Raw genomic sequence first — 23,510 nt, 5'->3', positions numbered from 1 at the left:
ACAACTTCCTGACACCGAGACAACGATAGAAACCGAAGATAACGCCAAACATGACACAACACGGCAGGCTGCGGCCGTGCAAGGGAAGGGGGCAATAAATTTTTATCGGCAGTAGAAAACACAGCTTTGGCAGGAGATGAGTGCAGCAGAAATGTGCTGTGAGTGATTTATGTTTGCGAAAGCATTTTGATTGTTTATGATGGAGAGAAGGAGGGGAAGCACTTCAGGTTCACTTAGTTTGAAAGAATATCTCTGTAGCACAGAGGTTGCATAGCACTGCAATGTCTTCTGTGTTGAGTCAAAGTTACTAATTGTTACTTTTGTAACATTATACCTTATCATCATTGTTAAACCTTGATATTTTTGTACTTTATCATAATTAATGAAGCATAATATTTTTATATAGTAGGTTTGTATATACAAGAACACCATTAAATTGATCAGCGCAGGATCTTTTGCACTTTGTTGCTCTGGAGCATGCATCTTGGGATGTTGGCATTGCGTTGACACAATGGCGAGAAGGAACAGAAAGAGCAGTGACTATAGAGAAGCAACTGTTGCTACTAGTCAATCTGAGAAGGGTTATGATGCCAGTTCTAAACAATTTGAAGTTTCATTTTTCTAAAAATGGAAACATTGTTCACACGTCGGAGACTCTTTTCCCAGGAATGGACGATCCAGTACTCTCCCCAAGGACAGGCAATGTGCAATTGCAAAAAAATCCATCTTGGACTCTACAGGCCTCAGTGGTCGCTTTAAATTTTAATCAACCAAATTTATTTGTATAGCACATTTCAGCAACAAGACAGTTCAAAGTGCTTTACATTGTAAAAACACAAAACAGTCACCAATTAAGAACCCAGTAACAAGCATTACATTTTATCCAGTGCCATCGTCAAAATCATCAATGTGCATCAAATATGTTGGCTAATGTTCCATTTATTATGATTCAAAAGCAACTCTGAACATGTGGGTCCTGATTTAAAGGAAGCCAGTGTTCCAGCTGTTTTGCAGTTTTCTGGAAGTTTGTCCGAGATTTGTGGTGCATAGAAGTTGAATCTTCTCCGTGTTTTTGGTTCTGGTTCTGGGAAGCATTGAACTAAACATTCTGCTTGGTGATCAGTAATATTTAGTTTGCAATTATCTAAATGAATAAATAACATGGTAGAAATAAGACTCTGGAAACAAACACCCATTTTCTTTCTCGCATCAAATGCTGAATGGCTAAAATAATTGCTGTTAATTTTTAACTATGCAACTTTAAAAACAGCACCCATAGTGGTCAACATGGGTAATCACAATAAGCTAATTTAGCCTGATAACGTTGATGTTCTTGACATGGCAGTCTCTCCTAGTCCTCTTTTATTCTCTTTCATTTCTAATTTAATTGCCTTATTGGTTTTGATTGGCCGTGAGTTTATTGTTTACTCACCGCATTATTCATCCAAGGACAACATTTTTAAAATGTTCTCATTTTTATATTTTTTAATAGCAATTTTTTTTCATTGGACATTGTTGTTTTTAATCACTTGAAAGGGTTGTAAATTAAATTAAAAATCCATTAATCAGGATCCCAAGCTGATAGCTGGGATTTCGTCCGGTGTTTACGATCTCTGGTTGTGTTTTTTTACACAACCAGAGATCGTAAACACCTCAAGACCCGAAGACACCTGAAGGTTAATTGACCTGCCGTTAATTGACGGCGGGTCAAGGTTAATTGACCCGCCGTGGCTCTGACTTTTAGCCAGGGTTGTAAAATGTAAACAAAAAAAACCCTTCAGCCAAATTCCTCAAATGTCAGACTAATGGCATCGGTGCTTTTTGGTCTCGCTGACCAAACGCAGCTCGGCCAGTCCAGGGTCATGCTGAAGATAATCACCGGTGGCTGCAGGACATTCTTTCTCTAAATTAGTACCTGAGGAAAAGACAAAAAAATAAATAAATAAAAAAAGCCAGAGGCGTGCCAAATCTCTGGAGAACGCAAAGCGCACGAGACGGGCCCGACCGCACGGAAGTGCTGGCCTGAAACAGCGAAACGTTTTTTTCTGCTGTTGTAATGACAGTCTGTAGTTGGAGCACGTTGTAATATTCTTGTCATATTCCACAGTTGAGTGAGAGCAGGTTTTTGCTTCTCGCTCATGGAAATGATTCTCTGTGTGTCTCTCTAGGCCCGCATCGAGGAGCTGGAGGAGGAGCTGGAAGCAGAACGGGCCATGAGAGCGAAGGTAGAAGATAAAAACTATCAGGTTCTCTGTCGCCGCTTTCTCCTCTTTAAATGATACAAACGCAGATCGGCTGGAGAGGCGATGAGCCGAACGGCTCTGTGATCAGGTTAACTCTGATCACGGTCATGAGGTGGACAACAGGTTGGTAGATGAGAGAATCTAGCTGCATATTCAGCTAATGAAGAGACCACTTCACTGGTTATCCCACCAAATATTGATTTCTGAACTCTTCCTGAGTTGAAACATTAGTATTGTTGCTCCAAAGTGAATATTTTTAATTTTCTGCTAATAAATACTAAAAAAACATTTTCAGAGATGTGTTGTCAGTAGTTGATAGAATTAAAGAACAGTGTTCATTTTATTCACACGTATACCTATAAAGGGTAAAATCAGAGAATCTGATCATTTTAAGTGTTTTTTTCCAGAGCTGAATATACACTGCTCAAAAAAATAAAGGGAACACTTAAACAGGTGTTTAACACTTAAAGTGTTCCCTTTATTTTTTTGAGCAGTATATAATATATAAATATGCAAATTGGAATTACGAACATAGATTTGATCAGTGGAAACAAGGCAATTTTGAAAAAAGTCAGTAAAACGTTTTTGAGCTCGGACAAAGTATTTATTTATTTTTTTGTCTGTATCGAAATCAGTGTATTTCGATACACTTTTTTCACATCACCACGAGTCATGTGATCGACAACCGGACGTTGCCACGGATGGAGAAGACAGAAGACAACAGGGAGTGGCAGGAGGACGATGGAGCGCCGTGTTTTTTAAAGACTTACCGTGTGAAGAAACGTATTCACATCAGATTTAAATTGTGGTTTCATATTCAGTGTCCACACCGCAATTGTAAAGTCGCGTGTGTTTTTTTTATCAACGTTAGCGGAAAATCGCACTCGTTTGTAATGGAAACGCATTTCTACTGTCGGAAAGAAGAGAAGGAAAAGCTTTAGCAGGTTCACTTGCTACTGCTCCGCTCTGGTCATCCCAAACCATCTGCACCTGTGATAACAAAACGGTTTGGGTGAGACCTTGTGTTTCTGATCAGCACACAGGGGCGACCCCCGGAGCACAGACAGGCTTTTTCCTCTGTCTGATGTTTCCCATCACACACCACTGAATCCCCAAACCTCGGCCCTGCAGGCAAAATAAACACCGAGACCTTCTGCCTTTCCACCACAGAGTCCAACACATCCTCGCTGTTAAGTGAAGCTTTCTGAAAACAAAACACGTCTGCGTCATATAAAGCTTATCTACTGAGGAGCTTCAAGTGTGTGTTAGTCCCCTCTTAAAGCCTGTGTGTGTTTAAGCCCTCATACAGTAGGTACTTCACCCGGAGTGTTGAACGGAGTGACAGCGGGCCTGAGGGCGTGTTGTCCACACCTCTCCCCATTGTGGGTGGTATTCTGTTAACGGTGCTAGCTGGGAGCCCCTCCGGCCCCCGAAAAGCCGCAGAGCGGAGCCGGAGGCACGCGGAGGCTTGCAGGTCTTTATCTGTTCGGCAGCCTCCGTCTTCGGAGCGGCTCAATTACAACATACCTCGGCTGCAGACAGGCTCGCCATTGTTAGGCTCTGCTCCTCGGGTCACACTCGGCCTGATAGCATCAGGAGAGGCAGAGCGACAGACAGCGCGCTTTTTTTCCAGTGGATCCTCTCCCGAGTGGAATGCCAGGCAGCCAGTCACACCCACACACACACACGGTTTCTTACAGAGGCATATACGCTCTAACGAGGCGCTGACACCAACGCTGTTTAGTCCTTAACTCTGGTCAGCCTACAAATCTCGGTATCAATTCGGTTGAGGTTGACCTCTGGCGCAGTTCGAATCCACATGTGGATTCTAGCAGACTGGAGTCCGCTCCAAAAGCAGGAATTGGACAATAGAGCAGGGCATTCTGGGTAAATACAACCAAAACAAACAAGTCTGAAAGGCAAACTGTCAGCTGAAAATGGAACAAATGCTGCAACTTTGGTCCCCAAACATCTACTGGACTGTGAGGTGTGAAAACATCCCAACACTCAAAGCTCACACAAACATATGAATCTGTGAGCAGCTGGACATCTGTAAAGCTTAGGTTTCTTCAGCAGGATGGATGAGCACCGCAAAGCTTTTCTGTAAACGCGCCTTTGTGCGTGTGTGTGTGTGTGTGTGTGGGCGTGTGTGTGTGTGTGTGCACGGAGACAAACAACTCCTCCACGTTCTTGTGCAAACGGAGGGATGACTCTGCCGTCTGCAGCTGCAGCAGGGCGCTCTCGGGGGGGGTCCTTCCAGCTCATGAATGGAGGGAGCGGTGTCGGGTGGTGTTGACTCAGCCAGCGGAGCGGTCCAGGTCCAGGCCGATGAGTGAGCCCAGTGTTCGGCGTTAGAGGGGGCGGGGCTTCACAGGACAGGTGGACGTTATTTTTTCAGGGCGAGCGGGTGGGGGGTTTGTTACGAAGGCCTCCGGTGTGAGGCATCTGTTTTCCGTTGCCCTGCCAGAGGTGTGCAGGCGGATGTGGCTCATTGTTGTGGTCCGGGGGGCCTGAGACTCACGGCTAACTTGTCTCAACATCTACGCCTGCCTTTAAACCGGTTGTAAAAAAACCAGAAAAAACGGGGGGCGCCGTAAAAATAACAGGTACGTCTGCTTTGCTCACGAAGAGAGAGTTTTACCTCAACGTGACGCGTGTGGCGCTTTAGAGTAAAAAAAAAACAAACAAAAAAAAGCCTTATATTTTTTATTTAATAATTCTTGCAACGTGAAGTTCAAAATGTCACAGTATTAACTTTCCTTGTTATTAGTGTTGTTTTATTTTGCGTTCACCTCGTTGGAATCATTCAGTCAAACGGTGTTATTTGGTATTTTTGTGGCCGAAACTAAAGAAACACAAGCTAATAAGGTCGATCATGAGATGTAATAATTTTAAGCTTGTGGACATAATTTTATAAGGTTGCCACGTCACCAACATTTAAAATAATGACAAAACTCCTATAGCATTTCAATACCTGTCAAAGTGAGATAATACGGTCACAGTACGTAATGCTTTCAGTGAGGCTCATTTGTCAGATTCAAAGGACTTTTTGAAAATAACTTTACTTAAGCAGGTATTAAAATGTTTTGATCGGTCAGATGTGATACATTTATCTAAAATGTAGTGTTTTCATTAGCTGTAAGTGCAAATAGAGGCTTGACAACAGTCTGTGTTTTATTTCAATAAATGAATTTTTCAGTAATACTCAAATTTATTGAATATAACTGTACACCAGCACTTCCTGTTGTATTTGTGTTATTTCCAAAAAATTTTTAAAATAGTATCAAAACGGTTAGCTTAACGGTGTGTTCGAGTTGTAGGCAGTTTTTTTTCCGTTTTCTCTGAAGCGCCTAATGATTAAGGTCAGATTTGTTTACAGTGACTCAATTTTATTTGTTTTTAGTTTGTTTATGTCTTCTGGATATTTAAAATGTCTTCCAGGTCCAGCATTAAATGTTAGAAATCAGTTTATTGGTCTTAGAATGCATGTACTTACTACTATTATTTCTAAAGTATTTAAAATACAACATAGCAACTGAACTGCTGTACGGACATATAAAGCTGTAGGTGGACAAGGTCAGGAACTTAGCAGAAAACAATAAGACAACCATAAGAACTTGTATTTTTATGCCATTTTTACGCTGTTAGCCAACAACGCTCTCAGGGCGACGATATTATCGCTTATCGCAATAATTTCGGAGACAAATTAATCGCCCAATGATGTTTATCGTGACAGACCCTCTTGGCCTTTTCAAGTTATAGACATTTTGAAGTCTTCAGCATCACTTTGTGCTGGAGTTGTTTTACAATGACTCCATCTTGGAAAACCGTTTCACATAAACGATAAAATTCCCAAACATTTCAAACCCGTCATCTTTTAGTCCTAGATTCTGACTAACAAGGATCTGTCACGTGCTGTTCATTACTGCAGCGCCACCATGTGGATGAAATATCAGTGGTTTGGGTTTAATGGACCTGCTAAGTTTGATGTGATCACATGAAGAAGCTGGTCTAAGAGAACAACGGCTCTTTGCTCAAGAATGTTAACGAAGAACATCAGCAGTAAAACAAAGAGTATCAGTTAGCCTCAACAGGAAACAGGAGCTCCATGCCTGTGTCGTTCTTATTGGATACCACTCTACTGACCTCTGACCTGAGAGCTGTCAGTCTTGCTGGACCCCTGCAGGTTAAAGGTCCCACCCCGTCAGGTGGTGACTGATTCAGATTTACTTTGTGGCTGCTCTGAATTCCAGAAGATGTGTCTTGTCCCTCTGTTGGTTAAAATGTGCGCTCATCATCCTGAAGATGCTTTCTGACTGGAGTGCGTTTGGCAGGCGGAGAAGCAGAGAACCGACCTCACCAGGGAACTCGATGAACTCACCGACCGGCTCGAGGAGGCAGGAGGCGTCACGGCTTCACAGGTTCGCCCACTGAAAAAGGATAAAAATAAAAAGTTTCTCTTAACACAGCAAACGTCCTGCATGTATTCTGTATTTTGTTGGGATTTGATGGGGAAATACAGACACACAAAGCGACACACAACCTCGGTGTCTAAGGTGTTTAATTTATGCCTCGTTTCATCTGACACACCAAAATGAAATCATTTGCAACCATTTTCCATCTGAACTGTAAAAATGATGACATTTATGTTAAATCCAGCTGGTCTATGAAGGCCTTAAAGGTCCAAAAAAAAAACAAATCCATTGTGGAGCAGTTTAAACAGGGAGTCCATTAAAGAGTCTTAAATTCATGCATTTTAAAATAAGACCTTAAACGTTTTAGATTCATTTAAAAATGCATATTGGCGTTAAATTACACTAATCGCAAGTCTTAAAATTTGTTGTGGCAGGGAGATTTAATCTCATTTTCTGGTCTCAGGACTTTTCTGTCAGGCAAAAGGTTTGAGGCTACCGATAAGTAGCTGTCAATATATGCTAGCTAGCCAGCATGCATCAAGGATAAATCCAAATTTATTCCCAGTTGGCTATCCACTCATTTCTGTTGCCAACACATGCTAGGCTAGGTGCAATCTGTGTAGAAAGTCTTTTAAGCTAGGCACAAAACCACTTCACCTTGCAGCAGGACACCAACCAAACTTTATTTATTTATGTATTTATTTTAATAGGATAATTGTAATTCAGTCTGTAGAAGTGGAAAGCTTATAGAGAAATATCCCAAAAGTGTTTTTAATCAAAAAAAAAAAAAAAGAAGAAATCCCAATAAAATGCACTGAGGTTTGTGGCTGTACCAAAATATTAAAAAACACACCTCAGTTTGGGACGATTAGAGGCAAACGTTCACGACGAGTTTGTGTCACAAACAGATGGAGGCGAACAAGAAGCGGGAGGCCGAACTCCAGCGTCTGAGAAGAGAGCTGGACGAGTCGTCGCTCCAGTCCGAGGCGCTGGCCGCGTCCCTGAGGAAGCGGCACGGCGAGGCCGTGGCGGAGCTGAGCGAGCAGGTCGAGGCTCTGCAGCGGACCAGAGCCAAGCTGGAGAAGGACAAACAGAACCTGAGGATGGAGGCGGACGACCTGGCCGCGTCGGTGGACGGCCTGCAGAAAGCCAAGGTCGGGAAGTTAGCAGGGGCGTGTGGTTGGTGCGGTTTGAAGCGGGCGGGCGATTTTGCTGCTTTGGTCTCACGCGGCTGCGTTCGCGTTGCGATGCAGATGTCGTCAGACGGCCAGGTGAAGAAGCTGGAGGAGCAGCTGTCTGAGGCCAACAGGAGAGGAGACGAGCTGCAGAGGACGCTGTCTGAGCTCAGTGTGGCCAAGAACAGACTGTCAGGTACACCGACTGCAAGTTAGAGTCAGTCCCAGTCAGTAAATCCAGTCACCGGTGAGAATAAAGGCCTTGTTCCAAGTTCCCCTCAAAATTCATAGAGGAGTTAGACGATCTTTACAAGGCAACAGCAGCGGAAAGCAACAGCTGCTAACAAGTACCAACTCAAAGAACCTGGGCTGCAACTAACAATTATTTTAGTAATCGATTAATCTATTTGTTCTGACAATTAATCGATTTATCAGATAATAAAATTGGCACATTCTGCAGATTTTTCAGTTAACCATTAACAGTTAACCTTTTTATACGATATTACAAATCTATTATTAGATGCAAACAGTCAAATAATTGGATTGCTTTTATAGATAAGAAAACAAACATTGTATTTTGACAATTATTCTAGTAATTAATCGATTGCTCTGGCGATTAATCGATTAATTGGGTGAAAGAAAATAAAACATTGTATTGTAAAGATTTTTCTAGTAATCTATTGATTATTCAGATGATTAATTGGTTAATTTTGAAAAAAAAAGAGAAAATTGAAAACATTGTATTGCGACCAATTAGTCTAGTTATCTGTCAGTTATTCTGACAATTAAACGTTTAACTGGATTAAATAAATTGGCACATTCTGCAGACTTTTAATTTAACCACTTAATAATTTTTCATACTGTGATACATGGAAATAGCCATATAATTGAACGAAATAAGAAAACAAACTTTGCATTGTATTCTAGTAATCGATGAATCTATCCTTCTGACAAATAATTGGATAGAAAAATTGGCAAAAGCTGCACATTTATTTAACTACATTAGTCTTCTTTATGCAATATTAGAAATATATCCATTGATGAAAATAACCACATAATTCAATTCCTTTTTAAAATAAGAAAACAAATAGAAAATGTACATATTTTTAAAGTTTTTGTTTCGTCTGACTGGGATGTTCTTCTTGATGAGCCTCCAGTTAATGATTAATTGATTACTAAACTAGTTGACGATTATTTCCACAATCGATTCCAGCCATACAACAAATACTAAAGTTTTGAGTACTGGAGGATAATGTCCATTGATTTAGTTCTAAACACAAACTCGGATCCGGGTGTTTGGACGCTGTTGGATCTTCTTCACAGTCAGGTCATCTCACTGTATTCTTGTTTTGTGCGTCCAGGCTGTACTAACCTTGCTTAGTCGTCAATAATCATCTCTTCTGCTTCCCGCCAGCCGATAACGTCGACGTAAGCCGACAAATGGAGGAGGCGGAGAGCAGGGCGAGCCAGCTGACCCGCTCCAAGACTCTGCTCCAGTCGCAGCTGGAGGAGCTGAAGAAGCAGCTGGACGAGGAGGTCAAGGTCCGTGTCTCAGAAAACACCCGGACGGATTGGGAGCAAACGTCCGATGACCGTCCGCGTCTCTGTCGCCAGTCTAAGCAGGCGGTCGGCGGCAGCCTGAGTTCGGCGCGGCAGGAGTGCGAGGTGCTGAGGGAGCAGCTGGAGGAGGAGCAGGAGAGCAAGCAGGAGATGCAGCGCCTCGTCTCCAAGCTCAACGGCGAGCTGACGCACTGGAGGACGAAGCACGAGGCCGACGCCATCCAGCACGCCGACGAGCTGGAGGAGACCAGGTGCCGCCATCGGCTAGCGCTCTGCGTGGGTTCTGTAATGTACGACCCAACGGTAACGTGGGATTTATCTCAGGAAGAAGCTCGCAGCCAGGCTTCAGGAGGCCGAGGAAGTGGTGGAGGCCACCCAGGCGAAATGCTCCTCGCTAGAAAAAACTAAGCAGAGGCTGCAGGGAGAGGTGGAGGAACTCTGCATGGATCTGGAGAAGGTAAAAAAGAAAAAAAAAACGACCCACATTAAGGTCCAGTTTACACAGAACCACCCTTCAGTTAAAATGTTAAATTTTTGCTGCATTTCAGCCGCTCGTTTACCAAGTCTCTGGCTGCGTCTCTGTTACAAATGTGCCCAAAACTTTGTCCGCCAATGTCGAAAACACAACTTAGAAACTGTGTTGTTTCCATTAATTAGGAAATTAAAATAAAATCACACAAGTAAGTTTGTTTACACCATAAGTCATTAAAAACATGATGTGCCGTCATCCTCCTACCACTTCCTGTTGTCTTCTTCGTCATTTCCGCATGTGGTAACGTCGGTTGTGAATCCCATGACCACCGTGATGCGAAAAAAAGTGTTTCCATAGCAGTTTTACACAATGCAGTAGGCTAATTTCAATTCAGCCAAAAAAAAAGTTTTAACGAAAAGTGTGCTTTTTCAAAATTGCCGTGTTTCTTTTTGTAGTTCCAATTCGTGCAGTCATATGGTCAGTGGAAACGCAGCTTCAGGTCTCAGACTGAAACCTTTCTATTACAGTCCCGCAGAAGTACAAAGTACTCCAGAGGAGTGAAAGTCCGATGCCAGAGAAGTGAGCTAGCGATATTTCAGAAGAGAAAAGGTCGAATGACAGACGTTAGTTTCGTCCAAACAGTTGTGGCCCTAGAGAATCTCTTACGATGACAGGCTCGTCCAGTCGTGTTGCGCTCTGATTTTGTTTGTCCAAACGGATCTCGTCCTGGAGAAACGGCCTGTTATTCGCCAATCCAAACGATTGCGGCTCTTGAGAAACGTCTTCCTTTGGAAACGTCTAGTTCGGTCCAATACTCGCACTGCCACCCTTGTGTCCTTGAAAGGGTTCGGGTGCGCAGTGTGTCTCCGGAGTGGACTTTAGCCCTCTTTGTGCCCTTGACCCACAATTTGGACTAATCTGCCTTATCCAAGTGGACTGAGGTGAAGTGTATTACCCACAATTCATCGCTTCATGTGAAGTTTTGAGTTAAAAGACGGAAATATGTTCACTGAGCTAGCCGTGTCTGTCACCCCCCAAAAAAGATCGGTTTTCAAATAGAAATATTGAAATAATTTTTTGTTTCACTCGACCGTACATGCGTGAACACCATCAAATGTTGCTTTGTATCCAAGAAATCCTAACAAAGTCGACCCAAGGTGTCTTGGCTGTGCCGTGTAAACATGGAAGTCTTTCCAAAATCAGTTTCTGGGCAGTGTTCTCGTGTAAACGTAGCCTAAAAAGTTGCAGCAGCAAACCTTTTCAGTGCAGTCACAGCATCCCACCTGACCTCAGGCCAGCAGCTGCGGTCAGGCGCTGGACAAGAAGCAGCGTGTGCTGGAGAAGCAGCTCGGCGACTGGAAGCAGAAGTGTGAGGAGCTGGTGGCCGAGGTGGAGGGCTGCCAGAAGGAGAGCAGGCAGCACGCCGCCGAGCTCTTTAAGGTCAAGACGGCTCACGAAGAATGTCTGGAGCAGCTGGAGGCTGTACGCAGGGAGAACAAGGCCTTCCAGGGTAAGAATGACACGCATTAATGTTAATGTATTGTCAATATTGTCGTTGTAGGACTTAGATTTACTGTCTATCGTGCAGTTTGAAGCAGAATGAGTTGCGATGCACACGTCTTACATCCAGAATATCAGATGCTCACAAAGCTTTAATCCAGCAGGAAATTTAAGCTCATTGTGACGACATCTGAGTTCATTGTTGTTGTTGTTCATTGCACAGAGGAGATAGCTGACCTAACAGACCAGCTGTCCGATGGAGGTAAGTGTGTCCATGAGCTCCAGAAATCCAAGAAGAAGATTGAGATGGAGAAAGAAGAGCTGCAGGCCTCGCTTGAGGAATCGGAGGCAGCTTTGGAGGTTTGACACGACATCGGAAATGACATTTTTGAAGCAAAATGTGCGATTGTTGTGGTAAACCATGTTTTTTTCCCCCTTTGTCTTCTCCAGGTGGAGGAGACCAAAGTGTTGAGGCTTCAGTTGGAGTTGTCCCAGGCTAAAGGAGACTTGGAGCGTCGACTGCAGGAGAAGGAGGAGGAGGCTGAAGCGGCAAGGTGAGTTTCTCCTCCTTGTCAACTTTAAGAATCTATGCAGAGAATGACGGCTGAATCAGGGTGTCCACACGTCCTTAAAAAGTCTTACATTCATGAGAGGCCTTGGATTCATTTAAAAATGTGTGTTGTCCATATGTTAATCTGTTAATCTGTTAATATGTTTTATATATTCATTTAATCCCATACATTCTTGTACATATTGTGTTTTCTTTATTTGTTGCGAGACTTTTCTGTCAGGCAAAGGTTTGAGTCACTCATCGCGTTCTATGACTCGAGGTGGTTGAGAAAACTACCTGCTAATTTACATTTGCAAGCTAGCGAGAGTAAATTAGTTAGCTAGCTACTTTGTTTTGTCAAAAGTAAGTGCAAAATTTTCCCCATGTGGCAGGACAATGGTCAGTTTGACACTGGCTCACTTTCGTTACCAACCCCTGCTAAGCTAGGAGCATTTCTATGCGAAAAAACTTTTAAGCTAGGCACTATGCAGGGTGGAGAGTCATGTTCAATGTGAGGCACACAAATTCTCTACTCAGAGGCTCAAACAGACCACAGAAATAATTTTTTTTAATGTGGTTGACTGTAACACAGAAGGGTCCTCCTAATATCTCTTATATTTATAGCTTTTTTTGGTTTAAAGTTTGATTCAAGGTGGCATTAAAAATGTTCTTAAGTTTGACTCGAACTGTGTCTTATTATTATTATTATTCTGCATTAATATTTAATGCTGCGGGGGAACTGTAGAGGTAAGCCAGAGGCCGCTTCGACTTTCTGAACGAGCTTTCCTGCCCGTTTTGAGCTGCACTCTGAAAAACGACTGTCGTCTTCTCAGAAAAAGCCACCAGAGGGCGCTGGAGTCCCTGCAGGCCAGTCTGGACGTGGAGGTGAAGGGCAGAACAGAGGCGCTGAAGCTGAGGAAGAAACTGGAGGCGGACATGAACGAGCTGGAGGTGCAAGTGGACCTGCTCACCAAGAGCAACGCGGAGCTCAACAAGAACAGCAAGAAGATGCAGCAGCAGATCAAGGTCCGCTCACTTTTTTCTTCTTTTTTTTAACGTCTTATAAACTGGTTTGATTATCCAGCCACAAAAAACGTCTTTGTTTTCGACTTGGGTTTTACGTGATGGAACAACACAAAGTAATGCGCAGCTGTGAAATTAAGGAATATTGATTTAGTTGTTTTCAAGATTTTTGACTAACTCAAAAAGCTGTCCGCCTAAACTAATCAACTGGGCAAAAAAAAAAAAAAAAAGCAAAAAGATTTCGGATATTCAGCACTGATACGGGATATTCTGTTTTTCTTTTTCTTCCGATATTCACAATTTTCTGAGGAAGAGAAAAAATTCAGTCGCTCCGTTGCATAGAGTCGGTGTATTTATGTCCATCCATTCGTTGCTGCTTCCTCCTTTAACCATTTTCTTGCGACATTAAATAATGGAAACATTTCCTGCATGTTTGGCTTTTTTTTCCTTCGGAGATCTTCAAGGAGTAATAAAAATCCTCGCAACATTTTTTTCCACTAAATTTCCTACATAAATCAGAACTTGAAGTGGTCACTAAGGGCTTTACAGATGTTTGACGTCTACGTTTACAGACCTTTTTTGAGATAAACGGTAATATTGTTTTGAGACCATTTTAACTCCATATAATGTTGATCACGTCAGAATGCAAGAGCACATTCTCAAATATCAATTTTACATTCCAATGATTATTTAACACTGGAACTGTAAGACATTTTAAATATCCAAAATAAATGAACAAAACAACTGAAAAAAAACAAACAAACACATAAAATGATTGATAAATTCTCTGTAAACCAAAATGGGTCTATTTGAGACCAGAGCACCAGACTGAAGACTTTTATCATCCAATTTTTGGTAAGAAAAAGAGAAAAACGAATCTTGCAAATGAAAACTGTTGAGCTTTGTTATAATTTATAATTGATTTATTGCTCATGGCGACAATCCAAGATACCTGTTAGGGTCTTCATAAGACGTGTGCAGAGATTGACCTTCCAGCAGGGCGACAACCCCAAACCTACAGCCAGATGTTCTCCATCCGGTCTTGCTGACCCTGAGCCATTTAGCATAGCTTGTTGAAATGTGCAAACTCAAGAGAACTTGAAAAGTGTGCACATTTGCGAAACTCTCCAAGGTCAGGGTATACGGATGCTTCCTTGAGGCCTCGTTGTTCCGTTTCCGCCGCAGGAGCTGCAGGCTCAGCTGGAGGAGGAGGTGCGGAGCCACGAGGAGCAGCGGGAGGAGCAGGCGGCCCTGGAGCGCCGCTGCGCCCTGCTGGTCAGCGAAGGCGAGGAGACGCGCGCGGCCCTGGAGAGCGCCGACAGGGCCCGGAAAGTCCTGGAGACGGAGCTGCAGGAGGCCAACGAGAAGCACGGCGACCTCAGCGGACAGGTCGACACCGGCTTTCTGTTCCCGTAACACCCATTTGACACCAATCGGACATTTTGAACTTTTTTTCTTAATTGTTTTATGTTTTTTGCCGCGTACAGTTTCAGTCCGCCCTGACCGGGCGGAGGAAGCTGGAGGTGGACCTGCAGGCTCTGCAGCAGGAACACGAGGAGCTGCAGACGGAGATGAGAGGCTGCGCCGACAAGGTCAAGAAGGCCGGCTGCGAGGTAAGACTCAGGACGCCGCCGTGCACCGCGTACCTTTAAACACGCCACAAAACGCTGTGCTCCGTCAGCTGGCGCGAGTCGGAGAGGAGCTGCGGCTGGAGCAGGAGCACGCGCTTCACCTGGAGAGGGTGAAGAAAAGTCTGGAAGGCCAGATCAAGGACATGAGCGGCAGGCTGGACGAGGCCGAACAGATGGCTCTGAAAGGAGGGAAGAAGATCATCCAGAAGCTGGAGGGGAAGGTCAGTTCCTAGAAAAACTGCTTCATTTCTCGAATACTGACGATCCACACTGCAGGTGGGCCGGACAAGTCGGTGTCAGTATCGTGGTGAGATCTGTACTTTTAAGATTTCACTTTGAAATTTCAGGTGTAATGTTAACAGAATAAAAATGCAGTTATAGGAGAACGTCTTAAAATTACGAGGGAAAACAAGCTGTTTTAGTAAGAAAGAAATCTAGTGTAATTAAATTTCAGTTATTTTTTTATGTCTTACTTCGCATAAAGTTACTACTTAATTTTCCTAATATTACGGCTTATTATGTCTGACTTTGTTCTCGTGTTATTTTGACTTTGCCAGATGACTTTATGGCATGGCTTCGTATGACTCTATTTATTGTTATAATGATAAAAGAAAAAAATCTTAGATGGATCTTTTATATTTTGTCATACAGTTGAATTATATTATAGAAACAAGAGGAGTCCCAAGAGCCTTGGGACGTGCTGAAAGTGAAAATGTTTCAAAAACATGTCATTTCCGATAACCAAAAATTCGACAGCCCTACCTGTACTCTCTTTATGTATGTCTGCGTAGCACATGCTCAGGCTGCACCTGTAGAAAACGTGACTCTGTGCAGGTCAAGGAGCTGGAGCTGGAGCTCGACTCGGAGCTGAAGCGGCACGCCGAGGCGGTGAAGATGCTGCGGAAGAACGAGCGGCGCCTGAAGGAGCTGCTGTTCCAGTCCGAGGAGGACCAGAAGAACCAGCAGCGGATGCAGGAGCTGGTGGAGCGGCTGCAGAACAAGATGAAGGCCTACAAGAGACAAGTGGAGGAGGCGGTACGCCGCGCCGCCGCCCTGAATTGTCTGGGTGGCTTTGTGCTTGTCTGCGTCTCACCATGTGCTGTCGCCCCGTCAGGAGGAGCAGGCCAACATAAACCTGGCGAAGTACAGGAAGACCGTCCACGAGCTGGACGACGCGGAGGAGCGGGCCGACATCGCAGAGTCGGCGCTGACTAAGATCAGGACCAAGAACCGGGGCAGCTTCGGCAAGGGACACTCCTCTGTAAGGAGAACAAAAGTCATCTGTTTCTGACAAACCTGCTCCCCGTCTGCAGTACAACATGGAACTCCATTTGTTTCGCTGGGATTTTATGTGATAAACCAACAAAACGTTTTGCATTATTGAGAAGTGGAAGAAATGGAGGTTTGCTAAAACTGTCTTACACTTAAAAATAGTAAAAAATTTAGCGTAGGGAAAAAAATCAACTAAAAATATACTAAATAAACTCGGGCTTCAGTAGTTTATATCAGAGCTTATTCATGTGGTAGAGTGGCCTAGTCAAAGTCCAGATCTGAATCCTACTGAGAATCTAAATCAATAGGAATATATATCGCGATACACACATGATCAATATCAGTAACTAAAATGCCTGATAGAAAGTTAAACATTCATTATATGGAATATTCCATGAACTCAAGACGCTGAACCGCACAGCATTCTGGGAGATGCAGGCAGAGGAAAGGCTTTTGCTGCTCAACCGCTCACGCCCAGCTAAGCATGGCACCAACTCACTTGCTCACTCCTTGGCTACCTAGCAACAACCTGTTGAGTAACTTGTGGTTACCTAGCAACAACCTTTTGAGTAACTTGTGGTTACCTAGCAACTACCTGTTGAGTAACATGCGCAGCAGCAGTTTCATGTTTCACCTCTGTTCCTCATAACTGCTAAAAAATAAAAAACACGACGACAGTAAAGAGAAATCTGTGGATAAAACAGGAAAGATTACACCAGCAATTTGGTTGAATTTCAAATACATATATAAAAATTTTTTATAATTCTTGATATCCACTGATAAGAAAGGCCTTTATTCTGATAGGTTTTACAGCCATATTGTTCCATCCTGGTTATTGTTGCTATGAAGAATGGCAGAAAGCAGAGGCACAAACCCCAAAAGTTTTCCTGCTGGTTTTTGGTCCTGCAAACTCAGGAATACAAATACAAACCACACTTCAATGCGGCAGCCCAACAAAGAAATTAAGAAAAATAACATAAAATTTAATTAAAACTCGTTGAAGTTTACGGCGGTAATGTGGCAAAACTCAACAACATTCAAGATACTATAATACCGTTTAATGTTTAAGGGAAAGCTTATGGATTGACCCAGTCGGTGTGAGTGGGTTTGGAGTGTGTTTCCGTCCTGAAAGCAACGTGTTTTCTCCGGCAGGGTTACAGCACTCCGTACCCGGGCCTGGTCCGGTCGCCCAGCTCTGTGGGATCCGAGGGAAGGGGGGAGAAGATCCTGAATGACGACAGCGAGTCGGTCAGCTCCCTCATTCCAGCTTACCTCAACTCTCTCAAGAAGCTCATGATCGATTAGCCGGACTTTACATTCGAATGTCCTCTGCAGAGACAAGCAGCGCTGCAGCGTTAGCGTTGGAACATCAGCAATACGTTACCAGGACTTTTATGTTCTTCATATATAATGGGAGTCACAACTTCCTGTGTGTTTTCCTGTCCTCCTCCACCACTGACATGCTCCAGCTTTAAACATTTCTGCTTTTAAACGCAACAGCTGATTTTTGTTAATGCAAATGCTAAATTCCTGTTTGGTGTTCTCTGCTAAGCTTTCTTAAAAAACAAGTCGTCTGTCTTTCCAACATTTAGTTCTGATTTAAAATGCTTTCAGGGAGCTTTGGTTGCTTGAGTTGGTAACTCAGATGCTGACATGGGGAATGGTTTCAAGATCAACAAGCGATAATTCAATCAATTAATGCCCTGTTTCCTATCAATGTTAAGTGTGTTTTCAATGTATTTGATCTAAAAGTGTAACTCTGTCCAAACCTGTACCCAAAGCTTTATATCGGCGCCTAATGATGAAAGAAGGCCTGATCAAATCATGTACTGTTTTAATGTGAAAATGTCTTCTTTTATAAAATAAATACTTTTTCTTTTCTGCCTTTTCCTTTTATTTCCAACGTAAAACAAATGTTTTGACATTAGATGGATTTTTAATTATCCACAGCAAACTGACCAACCCTTAATTATTCATAAAAAAAAAGATATTCAATTTCTTCTTAAGTGATAAAGTAAAACAAAACAGTAATACTGTCAGGGTTTAGAAATAATCAAAATTGCTCAACTTTTAGCTTGGACAAAAAATCCATCCGAAGGAACTTTCTTCATTTTTTTTGTGCATTGTATTTTATGTAAAACCTTTATATATCTTTCAATCATAATAGTGTCTTTCTTTCTATTTCACATTCTTTAGAGACTCTTTTAAATGGAAAACGCATTTTAATATTTACAATGGGACACCAGAACATTATTAAAATAGATTCATTTTCATTTCGGCTTTAATCTTTCAGCTCTAAAGTGCAACTTCCTGACTGTAAACCTGCGTGGGGAAAACTCATCAGTACATCCTGTAACCATAAACGTAGGATTTATGATATTATAGATTGTATAGATCACACAAATCCTGACTGACTCTCGCATTGCGCTCTCCTTTTTTCATGTGGGAGATCATCCAGATTCGCCTCAATTTTTATTTTTTTTATCACAGCCGATAGTGACACAGTGTGGTATTACCTAAAATTGCACCAGTCAAACATAATATGATAAACAACTAGTCGGGTTAAGTTAGCCTTCCTGTGTTTCCTTTGTAGACTCCAGTACAGAATGGACCTGATGACGTCATCAACCCAGCGGTGGAAAAAATGGCGACCTCCGTGGGTGAAAAATTTAAGAAAAGATGCACATTTTTGAAGTAATTATGAGTTTTGGAGTATCACAAACATCAATTTTTTTTAGGTAATAGGAAAATTATAGCATATTTAGGCCAACATGTTCAACTAGTCGTGACTCCTTTACAGAGCTAATTGGCATTAGCTTGTTCCTCCTTTCTGTTCTCTACAAATGACTGTTTGCCAGAGTCTTTAACCATGTAGTCTTTTTTGGTTAAATTTATTAGGTTTATTACCACATTTTCATATAAACAAACTGCAAACACAAAGTTGGCTAATCCAAGCTTTAACATTAGCTCACGTTAGCTAGGTCTGCTTTTTTAAATAGATTACAACAGTTTTTCTCTCAGAAATATATTTACCAGCCCGTTTGTGATTAATTTTCAGTAAAAGAGGCATGTTTAATTTTTGTTTTCTTATTTTAGAGGTCAATTCATTTACAATCATACATTAATCATTCCAGAGGGAAATCAAATGCTGTTGTAACTCATCTTATCCAAGGTTCTTCAAAGAGATCGTAGATGCTGATGGCTGTGGGCAAGAAAGATCTCCTGTAGCAGTCTGTGCTACAGCTGTTCTGCAGAAGCCTCTGACTGAAGACTCTCTCTTGTAGTAAAACAGTCTCATGAAGAGGATGCTAATTTTCTTGATTTTATGAAGAATCCTTTGCAAAATAATCACCAGATAATCACCTTCTTTATCAGGTGGTTCAGCCATTTTAAGACAGTAAATATATCATTTGTTGAAACTTAACAGCCCATGAGCTTCAACAGAACATTATAGCAACAGTAAAAATCACGGCTCCACTAAGTCACAAAGATGTTACCATTACTGAATTATAACCTTATTGGGCTTCGGAGTATCATAGCAACACTCTTAACCTTAACTGCATTTAGTTTTAGCAGCATCTGTTAAATCACGGCAGTTGTCATGATTTAGCATTACACTGTCTCAACATTTACAAAATGTACAAGTCGGTGCTACTTCATCATTCACCTCACCTGAGTATCCTTTAGGAAACAATTCCCACTCACAGTTGCTATTTTCCCGTTCAAAGAATCAGTGTAACTCAAAACAAAACTCTGCCGCCGCATCTGAAACGCCTCGGCGTTGTTCGAAACTTTTCGCTCGAATATGAACGTCGTCTTCGTCGGGGCCTGGGGGAGGATCGGCTGACCGGTGAAGGTCCGGCGAGCTCGTCCTCGGTCTTGCTTGCTGCGACGCGTGAATTAGTGGGGGAAAAAGAGGTACAGATCCCGTCTCAGAGCTCCCAGTCACATCCTCAGGCAGAGAGCTGTCCTCACTAACCCCGGAGTTCAGATCTCTACATCGACAGGCCTGATTTCCCCCGTCTTATTCTCCCGCACCCACACCTCTCTGTCCTTGATAGGGTCCACACACTGCAGGAGCTTGTCCACCGGCTCCATAGTCTGCAAAGAAAGCAGCTGTTAACTGAGAACAACGAATACGAAGCTCCTGAGTAGATGGATTTTAATGTTTTTGTCAAGTACTGCGAAACGGCCCTTTGCTTCCCTCTGCTGGAGATAATTATATAACGCAGGGAGTCTCTTCCATAATAGTTTCAAAAATCAGCACAAGATATTTTGAGAAAAACTGGGAAAAAGCTCAGTTTTTTCTGGGCTTTTTCACAGTAAGAAAGGTTAAAAAAAAGGAATGCAAGTTATCAATTAATGAGTTAATCCCAAGTTAACTGCTGTTATCGATCGACTAACGATTAATTAATAACCGGACACTTTCTTAAAAACCCCAGATTTCTCTTGTATCAAGAGTCTGACCGTCTTTCCATAACATTAAGGGCTACATCTTTAAAAAAATGAAACCTCATTATATTTGAACTTTTCTTTGTGTGAAGTGTGTTAAATACGGACTGAGTAAACAGAAAATTGTGGTCAAAATCCACTGTGCTTATTGGCATGGGGTCTTTTTCAACCGTGTTACAGATTTTTCTCTGTTATTCTAACATATCCTCGTCTTCGTAGCACAACAGAAATTTTTGGTTGAGAAGCTGACGCTGCAGCACTGCTGAATGACCGGTCTAGTAAGTTGATAACTTAAGGAACTTGTCGAGTGTTTATAACTCAAAACAGAAACGTCCCACACTGGACTCTATTTGAACCGTTTCTCTTTCCTGCTCCGGGACGCTCCGCCATCTTTAATTCTGTCTTTGCTTAAAGATAGCCAGAGGCGCCGTCTTCTGGAGTAAACTCTTGGCAGATGTTACGAGTTAATCAAATAAAACTAATTTTAATCTAATAAACTATCAAACATATGTTAATTAATTGTTTGCAGTTTTTCGGGCCACTCACGCTTTGGTTGAACATGTCCGTCTCGTGGCGTAGAGTTGTGTACTGACAGAGGTGCTGCCTGATCATCTCCACCCGCTCCACCTCCAGTCTCTCCAGCTCCTGAGGAGGACGGGACAAAAACACCTGAACCTCTGTTTCAGACAGCCCTGCTTCACACACACACACACACACACACACACACACACACACACACACACACACACACACACACACACACACACACACACACACACACACACACACACACACTCTCTCTCTCTCTCTCTCATCACAAACTGGTGTGTCCTTACCAGGCTGGTTGTGACCATCTCCTCAAACCACTTGGACTGAGACTGGTTATACAGGTCGACGGAGCGCATCAGATCATCCCCTGTTGGGAGGTTGAGGGGGAAAAACGATCATATATACAGGAGTTCATTCAAGAAATACACCAGTCCCAGTATTCCCAGTAGTATGTAACACAAAACATCCAGCAGGTGGAGTCACAAGACAAATTATCCCTCCAGGTGTCTGTCACACTTGCAGGCTGTTGCACAGAACCGGGAGCTCAAACTGTTATTCGAACGCAGGGCAGAGGATCTGGGCTGATAGTGGATTTCATTACGACAGAGTATAAAAAGGAGTGATGACACATCCTGTGTCCTGTTGACAACAGAAAAACATTCATCATGAGAGAGATAAGATCTGGGAGGAATCGATGCTGGTCAGCATCTCCTGTCTTCAGCGTTAGCTTGCGTTGTCTATAAATGAAAGCTCGCTAAAAACAAACACAGTGAGGGCACCATGGTAACTGACTTCAAACATGCCCACAACAAGCTGCTTCTCAGAATGCTTTTAAACCTCGATATAGATCTTATTTAACTTGCTGTAAGAAGGCTTGTGCAGCCATTTGAGTTTAATGCTGTTCGGATCATGAATTAGAAGCCTCTGGTTCTAATTCATGATCTGACTTGTTGCTTTTCTGACTTCTAAAAGTCAGATAAGCAACAAAACGTGACGTGTTACACACAGAAATCAATGGAGGCACCATGCATAAACACTAGGAGGTCATTGGCAACAACAATCTTCAGTGTGGGTGCTGTTACTGATAGAAGATGACTTAAATGTTACTTTTTCGGTAGTACCTAGCAACGACTCGGCTCAACATTACACAGGTTGAGGAGTGGGTGGGGTCATCATGTAGCTGGGCTTCCTCAGAGTCCGAAAAGTAGAGCGACGAATCCTGTAATTCAACAACGGAGGACATAGAAGCCATATTGGACATTCTGCCCAGTCTGTGGCTTTTTGTCCGACTCAGTCGCTGTTGTGAATTTCTACAGATGGCGGGTTGTGACTCCAGCTGTGACTCCTCCCGCTAGCACAGGAAAAAAAATATTTCATGGCCTAGTCAAAGTCCAGAGACAGAGAAGATTGAAAGGCCGTTCAAACAGATGCCAGCAAAGCAGAACAGAGTAATGTTCTAAAGGTTCTTGGTTCTGTCTTTTTCAAGTTAGTGTTCTGGTTTCTGGAACATAATAGTTTGCAGTCAACGAGATCTTCTAACAGCTTAGCTAAGAATGTTCTCGTGTTAAAAGACACAAAAACAATAAACTCAAAGAAGCTACTAACATTTGTTTATTCATTTACCGTTAATACAATGGTAAGATTATGAAAGGCATGAAAATCTGAGCACAAATGACTTTATTATGAGCAAGCAGATGCCATGATTTAGTTGTTTTGGTCAGAGTCTCCTCTCTGGTTTCTGCATTCTGTTTTCTCCATGTTGCATAAGGAGCAGGCAGCAGGGCTGGCTCTGTGTGAGACTGTGCTGGGATGGAGCGTTCCTTCTTCCATGTGACAGCATGTGGTTGTGCCTGTTTGACTCACAACATCACCGTCTGGCTGAGAGTTTGCCTCTTAACCATGGACATTCCTGAGGTATCGCACCTATTAAACATGAAAAACCACGAGGCCTGCTAGGCTTTTATTTTTTGTCATGGCATAAAATACTCAGATAACTCAATTTCCGCATAGAGTCCAGCTGAAATCACTGTTTATCTAAAGGGCAGACAAGTTTCCAGCCGTCGTTATTTTGCTTTACAATGACAGGCACAATGGAGAAGGTTTCAGGATGTCTCCAGCTGCCCAGGTTCTGACATGGTTAGGCACCGTTTTATTTTCTGCTTTACTCTCAGGCTTTGTGGGGCTCAGTAGGTGGTAAGGGCATGGCGTGACACGGGAGAGTATCAAAGAAGTGGCGCGTGTCCAAGATCACTTGTTGATTGAACTGTGTCAGGCAGCGCCACCAAGGCTCTGAAGGGTGAAACACATCGTTTTGTCTGGAACATAAAACTGGTAGCTGTTTCCATTAGGTAATACGATTCAGAGATCTCTCTCTTTGTGCGACGGCTTAATCCTTAAGAAAATCCCTCATCTCTTCAATACATTATCAGGTTGCAAAGGTTCCTTTATATCCCATAATAAGTGATATCCAGCTACCATAGCGATAAGCCGATAGTATTGTTGCTTATTCATTATGCCTACACTGACGCTTCACTCATGACGAATGCTTGAAGTGGCTCACAGTGTGGCAGATCTCTTCTGAATAATCGATGTAATAATCACGTCGCCACTAGAGGGAGCTCAAACACTAAGTGGAGAGAATTCAACTTTTATCCCCAAAAACTCATCG

General features: G+C 42.7%; 2 protein-coding genes across 5 annotated transcripts in view; one reads left to right on the top strand and one right to left on the bottom strand.

Annotated features, from left to right (window-relative positions):
* LOC114151983 (myosin-16) overlaps window positions 1-17,827 on the top strand; it is a 50,117-nt gene extending 32,290 nt beyond the window's left edge. For all 3 annotated transcript variants that reach the window (XM_028029571.1, XM_028029570.1, XM_028029572.1), the window contains 17 exons: window positions 2,169-2,225; window positions 6,578-6,664; window positions 7,567-7,812; window positions 7,912-8,029; window positions 9,248-9,375; window positions 9,448-9,644; window positions 9,718-9,850; window positions 11,159-11,375; window positions 11,589-11,725; window positions 11,816-11,919; window positions 12,749-12,941; window positions 14,124-14,327; window positions 14,426-14,551; window positions 14,620-14,790; window positions 15,404-15,604; window positions 15,684-15,830; window positions 16,994-17,827. In XM_028029571.1, coding sequence (XP_027885372.1) covers window positions 2,169-2,225; window positions 6,578-6,664; window positions 7,567-7,812; window positions 7,912-8,029; window positions 9,248-9,375; window positions 9,448-9,644; window positions 9,718-9,850; window positions 11,159-11,375; window positions 11,589-11,725; window positions 11,816-11,919; window positions 12,749-12,941; window positions 14,124-14,327; window positions 14,426-14,551; window positions 14,620-14,790; window positions 15,404-15,604; window positions 15,684-15,830; window positions 16,994-17,146 — 2,619 coding nt within the window. In that variant the 3' untranslated portion in view covers window positions 17,147-17,827. The remainder of the gene's footprint in view (window positions 1-2,168; window positions 2,226-6,577; window positions 6,665-7,566; window positions 7,813-7,911; window positions 8,030-9,247; window positions 9,376-9,447; window positions 9,645-9,717; window positions 9,851-11,158; window positions 11,376-11,588; window positions 11,726-11,815; window positions 11,920-12,748; window positions 12,942-14,123; window positions 14,328-14,425; window positions 14,552-14,619; window positions 14,791-15,403; window positions 15,605-15,683; window positions 15,831-16,993) is intronic.
* A 1,008-nt stretch (window positions 17,828-18,835) lies between these two features.
* The window catches only part of gas7b (growth arrest-specific 7b), a 56,604-nt gene continuing 51,929 nt past the window's right edge, over window positions 18,836-23,510 (bottom strand). For both annotated transcript variants that reach the window (XM_028029573.1, XM_028029574.1), the window contains exons 12-14: window positions 21,130-21,209; window positions 20,840-20,938; window positions 18,836-19,942 (exon numbers count right to left, since the gene is read on the bottom strand). In XM_028029573.1, coding sequence (XP_027885374.1) covers window positions 19,829-19,942; window positions 20,840-20,938; window positions 21,130-21,209 — 293 coding nt within the window. In that variant the 3' untranslated portion in view covers window positions 18,836-19,828. The remainder of the gene's footprint in view (window positions 19,943-20,839; window positions 20,939-21,129; window positions 21,210-23,510) is intronic.

Source organism: Xiphophorus couchianus, chromosome 10 (assembly GCF_001444195.1).
Source record: "Xiphophorus couchianus chromosome 10, X_couchianus-1.0, whole genome shotgun sequence".
Classification (NCBI taxonomy): domain Eukaryota; kingdom Metazoa; phylum Chordata; class Actinopteri; order Cyprinodontiformes; family Poeciliidae; genus Xiphophorus; species Xiphophorus couchianus.
The sequence above is the reverse complement of the archived record's forward strand: the minus strand, read 5'-3'. Positions and strand labels throughout refer to the sequence as shown.